This window comes from Crassostrea angulata, chromosome 1 (assembly GCF_025612915.1).
Source record: "Crassostrea angulata isolate pt1a10 chromosome 1, ASM2561291v2, whole genome shotgun sequence".
NCBI classification, from domain to species: Eukaryota; Metazoa; Mollusca; class Bivalvia; order Ostreida; family Ostreidae; genus Magallana; species Magallana angulata.
Genome location: NC_069111.1, coordinates 8,757,853 through 8,766,394, shown reverse-complemented (window position 1 = coordinate 8,766,394; position 8,542 = coordinate 8,757,853). Strand labels below are relative to the sequence as shown.

Below are 8,542 nucleotides of genomic sequence, written 5' to 3'. Positions count from 1 at the left end.
CAGACCGGAGAGCTACAGTGTCACCGAAAGTAAAAACTGTATATTTATTACGCAGAAAAAGTTGCGCTCGGTTCTGGGTTTATTTCTTTGATTTCTTACCTCAACTGCACAAAAGCTCGGTCTCAAAAAATTCCGTAGACCCATATCAACAATCCGTGTCACTAGATTTACCACACAAATGTTTTAGATCGCCCTTATCAGCCTCGGAAAGTCAAAAGTTTGAAAAATTTGCCTTCTGGTGGCCATGTTTACTTGCAACCTACATCTCGGATTTTGGTCACGCAATTAAGGGAAATTACTGGCAATCGGTTTTTAGAACGCAGTTCGCAATTGAATAGTGAACTGCGTTCTAAAACGCAGTTCGCAATTCAAAATTTAGAATTCATATTTGTGGCTCGAAATTTTCAGGGGCATCTACCGGTGGTATACCACTGCCACCATGAAAATTTGGTGAGATGGTCTTCTCTAATTTTGAAATTTTGGCCTTTTCACAATCGAATAGTGAACTGCGTTCTAGAACGCAGTTCGCAATTCAAAATTTAGAATTCATATTGGGGGCCCGGAATTTTCAGGGGCATCTACTAGTGGTATTTCACTACCACTGTGAGAATATGGTGATGCAGTTATCTCTAGTTTTTGAGAATTGGGCTTATATGCTATTGAATAGTGAACTGCGTTCTAGAACGCACTTCGCAATTCAAAATTAAAGATTCATATTTGGGGCCCAAAATTTTCAGGGGCATCTACTAGTGGTATTTCACTACCACTGTAAAAATATGGTGATGCAGTTTTCTCTACTTTTTGAAATTTTGGCCTTTTCGCAATCCAATAGTGAACTGCGTTCTAGAACGCAGTTCGCAATTCAAAATTTAGAATTCATATTTAACTACCACTGTGAAAATATGGTGATGCAGTTATCTCTAGTTTTTGAGAATCGGGCTTATATGCAATTGAATAGTGAACTGCGTTCTAGAACGCAGTTCCGAATTCAAAATTTAGAATATCTATGGGCCCCGGTAAAAAGTGAAAAAAATAAAGATTCAAATGAAGAATATTTTTCTCCTAACATTATCTATTGATATCTATTCCAGAAGAATTAACAAGTTTTAGCGCTGACTTTATTGTATAGCACGAAGCTTTTAAACATGGTAGGGGTCAGCATACATTTGTGATTTTGTATAGTAAATCGACGACGGACATTCATTTCAAAGCCTTTGTTTACTGTAAGCCTAACCCAGTACAAACTTGTTGGAAAGACAAAATGCGCAACATACATTAAGAAAACTCCTGTGAAAGTAAGAGGTTTGTACTACATTAGGCTGGAACCTAAAAAATGAAAAAAGTATGAAAATTTCAAGGTTTTTCCTATAGCAATCGAAAGCTATTACCTGCGTGACCCATGTTTGAACCCACGCATGGATTAAATTATTTCAGACAATCACGTGGGTTCTATCCAGGTAAACGTTTGTCAAATGTGCTCATTGTAAAACATTGACACGTTTTAAATCGCTTTCCATCATCTTTGTATGGTCAGGAATGTTTGTTTGGTCACTATGGTAATATGCAACTTCAAAGCTTTATTTGATTTTTTTTTTCAGACGTAACATAATGCATTTGATATAAATGCATCTATACTTTGACAAATAAGGAAGACGAAGCATAAAGCATAGATAAGATACGTAATGACATTATAATTTTATATGCAAGTACATAACAAAATTATAGAATATAGAAAGAAGAGGGTTCCACAAGCGCATTGATTGGCCCATACCAAGTGAATGTTGAAGATATAAAATCTTTGGACGGCTCAAATTGAATAACCGACCAGGTATTCCTATTGCTGTATAAATGAATGTATGTTCCGATTGATAAGATATTACAACTTTGATCTAATATATTACAACTGTGATGCTTTAATAATGTTTTCTTGTATTATTGCTATCTAAAGCCATACTATAAAGCTGATTCAAACAGTAAGCTGTTATTTTCCAACAGGTTGTAAGTTCCTATTTGTTTATGATACAGACATATACAAACGACATAGCATTTATGGATTCCTTTTGGGTTCCACATTGTATAAAAAAGGCGGTTATGCAGGCCAGAAAAGTAAACAATTTGGAACACAAACGTGTGTTGCTAATCCCTGTACACAAACCTGCACATTGGGGACTAGTGGTATGTTCTGGTATCACAACTGTTTACATAAGCAAATAGTTTAATGGTATTGAAATTACCTCAATTGATTGGGTGGATGCGTGGATATCAGTGTCAATAATTATTTAATTGAACAATTAAACACCTTCATGATTGCTGCACTCAGTTACGGTATTTGAAATAATTTCGAGACAATAATTTAGAGAAAATAATTATGAGACGATAATATAGAGAAAATAATTTCGAGACAATAATTTAGAGACGTGTCAATAAATTCTTATAAATCATGTTTGTTAGCCGATATCTATACATTTCCAGTATGGAAACTATTGCACATCAACTTCTTTCACAAGAGCTGAATAGCGATACTGAGCAATCTGGCGAAGGACCCGGCCAATCCGGGGGGATAACCAGATCGGTCATCGCTACAAAGAAATCGATATTACGCCATGTTGACTCTCAGCGTTGTAACTCCGAGCAATCTGGTGAAGGACCCGGCCAATCCGGGGGAATAACCAGATCGGAGCTAACAACGCCTAATGCAAAATCTGCATTAGGAGGCAAGGGCGTTAAGCGTAAATTGACCGTCAAAACGATAGAAACAAAGTACAGGGCCATTATGGAGGTCGAATAAGGGGAGAAATCCAAGTCAACCATTGCTAAGGACCTAGGCGTTCCACTAAACACGCTTTCCACTTGGCTGAAGAAAAAAGAAAACATTATTGATGCTTATCAACAATTCAACCCAAAGAGAAAAAACACATAAACCTCCACGTTTAATGACGTAGAGACAGCCACTCTAAAGTGGTTTAAATCAGCTAGAGACAAAAACATCCCTATATCTGGCCCTATGTTAACAGCAAAAGCCGAAGAATTTGCTGAAAAATTAGACATCACAAATTTCAAAGCATCTGTTGGCTGGCTCGAGAATTTTAAATCTCGGCAGGGGATTTCCTTTAAGAGAGTCTGCGGGGAGGAGAAATCAGTAGACACCCAGTCGACTGATACGGTCCTTTGGAATGAAAAGCTGCCTAACATTCTGCAAGCCTATACTCCAGACAATATCTATAATGCAGACGAAACCGGGATATTCTACAAGATGCTACCAGACAAGACCATGGAGTTTAAAGACGTCAACTGCCACGTAGGAAAAAAGAATAAAGAAAGAATTACAGCCATGGTCTGCGCCAACATGAGCGGCACCGACAAGGTCCCCTTACTGGTGATCGGCAGAGCATCAAACCCCCGCTGTTTCAAGCACGTCAAGTCACTCTCCGTCGAATATTACTCAAACAAGAAGGCATGGATGACTTCAGAGATCTTTACAGAATGGGTGAAGAAACTAGAGAAGAAGATGCTTAGGAAAAAAAGGAAGATTGCGCTGATCGTTGATAAATGTCCAGCTCATCCGAAGATAGCAGGCCTCAAAGCTGTTGAACTTGTATTCCTGCCTCCGAATACCACCTCAAAAACACAGCCAATGGATCAAGGAATTATACAAAACCTGAAAGTACACTACAGAAAGCGAGTCCTCCTGAAGTTCATTAAGGCAATCGACAGAGGTGAGACCCCGAACATCAACGTACTTGATGCCCTCCATTTGCTGAGCCAAGCCTGGAACTGCGTGACCTCGTCTACAGTCTCCAACTGCTTCAGACACGCTGGATTTACACAGTCCGACCCTGCACCCCCAGCCGCATAGGAAGACGACGATTTTGACATCGAAGACAGCATCCCCCTACATTTGGTATGTACAAGTTGCATTACTATTTTCATATTTTGTGAGATGATGCGAAAATAAATCAATAAATATGTTTTAATGACATCAACATCTTTTTATTTAATCAAATCAATTTCTTAAGTGTTGAAATTAAATCATAGACTTGTACCTGAAACGGAGGAATACAAATCTGGTTAATATACGATCACAGAGAGTATGTAATTATAACTTCCGGTTACTATAATTTCTAAACCCGATACGGACGGACTTGAAAATTCCGGAATTCGTTCAATATTCGATCTCTCGAACTTTTCTCCTGGTCCCGTGATGTTCGAGTTATCGAGATTCACCTGTACTTTAGCAATTAAAGTTTTTGATTGCATAAGGCCTATGTTACAATAATGTGAAAGGTTAAGATTTAAGGTCAAGATCTAGTAAATGAAAGGTGCCTACAGGTTTATGAAATTCAAGATATAAATTCTTTTAATGATGCTTCATAACAACATCTTTGTTTCATTGGGTGTACCGGGGCTTAAATGTTTGGTAAACACAATGAAAATTCATGTTTTAAACAACCATTTTCTATGAAATATGAAGTAAAATCTCAGAGATTTGTCCATTTTTGACTAATGAAATGTATCTAGATTGCCTACAGTCTCTCCAAAAACAGATTGGACTACTCCTCTTTACAATGACGTCAAAATGAATATAGGTACCAGGATTACTTTTCCTGTGATTAAATAGCCGAAAAATACGAGAAAAGTTCATCAAATCAATTATGGAGTCATAATTGTTCTAGCACCAAAAAGACACTCTGGAATCATTTACTACATGTTGACCTTAGTAGTGATCAATCTTTAGTGATAAGTCCTATAAATATAACAAATTGAAGAGGAGTCTTAGAAACATTGAAGCTTTGTGTCTTAGGGAGTAATCTCCCCTATTTTACAATAGTAATTACCTCCAGAAACTGTAGGTGTTACAACTTTGAATCATTATGGCATGGACAGGTGTTAGAACAGATATGAAAGCATCTAGACCTTAAACAATCACAGTCTGTACATTTTAAGTGACATTCAGGAACCTGAGGTGCTAAGGACGAGTAACCTATAAAATGTCTTAAAATAGATTCCCTGAAGCACTCAACCTGGGACTTATTCCATCTTTTTGCATAGTTCCTTCATTTCATTAGAGGCTTGCAGCAGTGAACCAGGCGTCACATAATAACGGGCTTTTGCTTTCCTTCCATCCCGTCTGTAGTGTTTGCAAATTTACCTCGGGATCGAGATTGCAAGAATTGCGTTGTTGAACTTTCTAGATAAACATGGGTTTTTGAATTTCCACGTGTTCTGATGATTTATTCCCGTAATTACCAAGATATTACAGTGGCGACGAGGTGGAGCATTTTCGGCTTATTTAGGATCAAGAGGACACTTGAATCATAAGCGATATGACGAATATCGGAAAGCTTGGGGAATTTCAGGACGGAAAGGAATCTTTCGTAAATTATGCGGAGAGGATGGAACAGTTTTTTGTTGCGAACGAGGTAAAAGATGAAAAAAAGTGGCGGTGCTTTTATCAGTGATTGGACCCGCAACCTATGGAATTCTTAAGAACTTGCGTCCCTTGCAGGAGGTCAGAAGTTCACAAAACTGGATTTAAGACAGGCATACTCACAGGTGGAGCTGGAGAGTGACTCAGAGGAGTACCTTACAATAAACACGCATCTTGGACTATTTCGCTACCGAAGACTTGCGTATGGAGTAAGCTCCGTTAGCGCCATATTTCAGGCAATTATGGACAAGATCCTGTCAGGACTACCACAAGTCGTGTGTCGAATTGATGACATTTTGATCACAGCCCCCGATGATGAAACCCATTTTAAGACTGTTAAGGAGGTTTTTTATCATTTGCGCCAGTACAACATGACACTGCGGCAGGACAAGTGCATCTTCATGGCGGATCAGGTCGTTTACATGGGATTCATGGTGGACAAACACGGGATACATCCCACAGATGAGAAGATTGCTGCAATTCGTGATGCTCCTAGACCAACAAACGTGAAAGAACTAAAGGAGCAGCTTTGAAGCAAGCAAGCAAGCAAGCAGATGATTACAAAGAGCCAGTTACTGGTATTCTACGACTTGAAAAAACCCCTGCGGTTACCTTGCGACTCGTCAGCATATGGAGTTGGAGCTGTAGTCTTGCATTTGATGGAGGATGGCTCAGAGAGGCCAATCGCCTTTGCTTCTCATACTTAAAGTTCCAGCGAGAGGAACTATGCTCAAGTGGAGAAAGAAGCATTGTCCTTGATCTTTGGTGTGAAGAAGTTCCATAAGTATCTGTACGGCAGAACTTTTACCCTCATCACAGACCACAAACTATTGGTAACTATCTTTGGACCTAAAAATGGTATACCTACCTTAGCCGCAGCCAGGATGCAGAGATAGGCACTAATTCTCTCAGGATATCAATATCAGATTGTATACCGTCCATCTCAGGAACATGGAAATTGTGATTCACTATCCAGATTGCCAGTAGAGGGGAATCTCGGTACAGAAGAAAATGAGGATGTCTACTGCACTGGGCTGGACAACACAGAGCTACCCATATGTAACACAGACATTGCTCGTGCAACAAAGGCGGATCCTCTTTTAGCCTGGGTATTTGAACTTACCTTGAACGGCTGGCCAAGTCAGGTTAACGATCCAGAACTTCAACCTTTCTTTGAGCGCAGGAGCAGTTTGAGTATAGAACAAGGAATTATCCTTTGGGGAATCCGAGTGGTAATTCCTATGGCACTGCGTAAACGGATCATGGAGGACCTTCATGAAGAGCACATTGGTATGTGCAGAATGAAGGCTCTTACACGAGGATATGTATGGTGGCCAAACTTGGACACAAACATTGAGGAGACAGTGCAGGCATGTCCGTCATGTATGTCCGTCAGGAACAGTCCCCAGTCTGCCACATTACACCCATGGATTTGGGCAACCAGACCATTTCAACGCATCCATATTGATTATGCCGAGTATAAGGGACAATCTTTACTTATTGTCAATGACAGTAATTCAAAGTGGTTGGAAGTCATTCCAGTGAGATCAACCACCAGTGCTAACACTATTGACAAACTTCGTCAACTGGATTACCAGAGGAGATAGTAAGTGACAATGGACCACAGTTCGCATCCCATGAATTTCGTGACTTTACACGCCAAAATGGTATAAAACATACCCTCGTTCCACCGTACCACCCGCAATCCAATGGATTTGCTGAGCGAGTAAAGATAGTGAAGAAGGCCCTGAAAAGTAAAGATGTTGAGGGACGACGACAATCGCTAGAGCATCGATTAGCGAACTTCCTATTAAAGTATATAGTAACTCCCCACACAACTACTGATGTGTCACCTTCTAAGCTATTTCTGAAGAAGCAACTTAGAACGCGTCTCACACTGGGGAAGCCTGACATCGGGAAGAGTGTTGAGAAAAGCAAGCAGCGGATGAAAGACTTTCATGATCGAGGCAAGGTGAAGGTCAGACGGTTTGAAGAAGGAGACAAAGTGTAAGTGAAGACTACTATTCAGCCTGGGAAATGGAAGTGGCTACCTGGAACAGTAAACAAAGTTTGTGGTCCACTTACTTACCTAGTCCAAGTCGGAAATCGCAAAAGATTTTGTCACCTTGACCACTTGCTAGCATGCAATGCTAAACTTCCACAAGCGTTGCCGCCCCTGAGCGACTTTTCCTTGAAGGAGCCAACAAGATCTACAGTGGATCTTCCAGAGGAAGTGGATCTCCCGAATGCAGAACCTTCCAAGGAAGCAGGAAGTCCCCCACCATCTAGTCAAACGTCGAAGACACCGTCTACCACCAGTCGAGTGACGTCATCCAGGGCGGCGAACCAGTCAATGAGCATGCCCTCACCAAGGCCAGTGCGTGAACGCAAACCCGTTCGTAGGCTCATTGAGGAAATCTGACTTACTTTGTGACATTTGGACGTTTCTTATGTTGAAAGTTTTGTTTGTTAATCTTTGTGTTTAAGGTTAAATCAAATCTGTTATTTTGGTGTACTTGGATCACTTGTGTAAATTCAAGAAAGAATTTAAGATTTTAAAAGGGAGGAGTGTAGTGTTTGCAAATTTACCTCGGGATCGAGATTGCAAGAATTGTGTTGTTGAACTTTCTAGATAAACATGGGTTTTTGAATTCCCACGTGTTTTGGTGATTTATTCCCGTAATTACCAAGATATTACACCGTCCCGCCCTTCCAACCGGGTGTTGCTAAATCGCAGAACGGAACGGAAAACGGAAAATCTTATCTAATGTTAATTACTTCATATTTTTGTTAATCATGCTAAAAACGATATACTTTATGCATTTTTTGAATTTTTTTTGAAAGATTAGCAATATTAAATAATTTATTCAAGAAAAATTATTTCCTCAAAATTAACAGTACATGCATTGATCTCTATATTCTGTCCCAAAATATTAACAATTCACATTGTGCAGAATAACTCGATATTAATATATACCTTAGGGTTCAAGCGATTCTCTTTCAGATGCATTAAAAATTCCCATTATTCTTTCTTTAAAACGTCCTCTCTAGCTCATCAGCTGGTTTTAATACAGGGCTGAAAATAAAGTCTACAGGGTTTTGCATTTCAACATC

General features: G+C 39.6%; 1 protein-coding gene across 1 annotated transcript; it reads left to right on the top strand.

Moving 5' to 3' along the window:
• Positions 1–3,004: 3,004 nt before the first annotated feature.
• Positions 3,005–5,961, top strand: LOC128177200 (tigger transposable element-derived protein 4-like). The gene is made up of 2 exons (XM_052843801.1): positions 3,005–3,716; positions 5,507–5,961. The coding sequence occupies exons 1-2, from the start codon at positions 3,005–3,007 to the stop codon at positions 5,959–5,961; spliced, it is 1,167 nt and encodes a 388-aa protein (XP_052699761.1).
• Positions 5,962–8,542: the final 2,581 nt, after the last annotated feature.

Coding starts and splice junctions, on each gene's coding strand:
- LOC128177200 (XM_052843801.1), top strand. CDS start 3,005: ATGTTAACAGCAAAAGCCGAAGAATTTGCTGAAAAATTAGACATCACA. Junction 3,717..5,506: donor CATTAAGGCAATCGACAGAG/GTGAGACCCCGA, acceptor CGTCCCTTGCAG/GAGGTCAGAAGTTCACAAAA.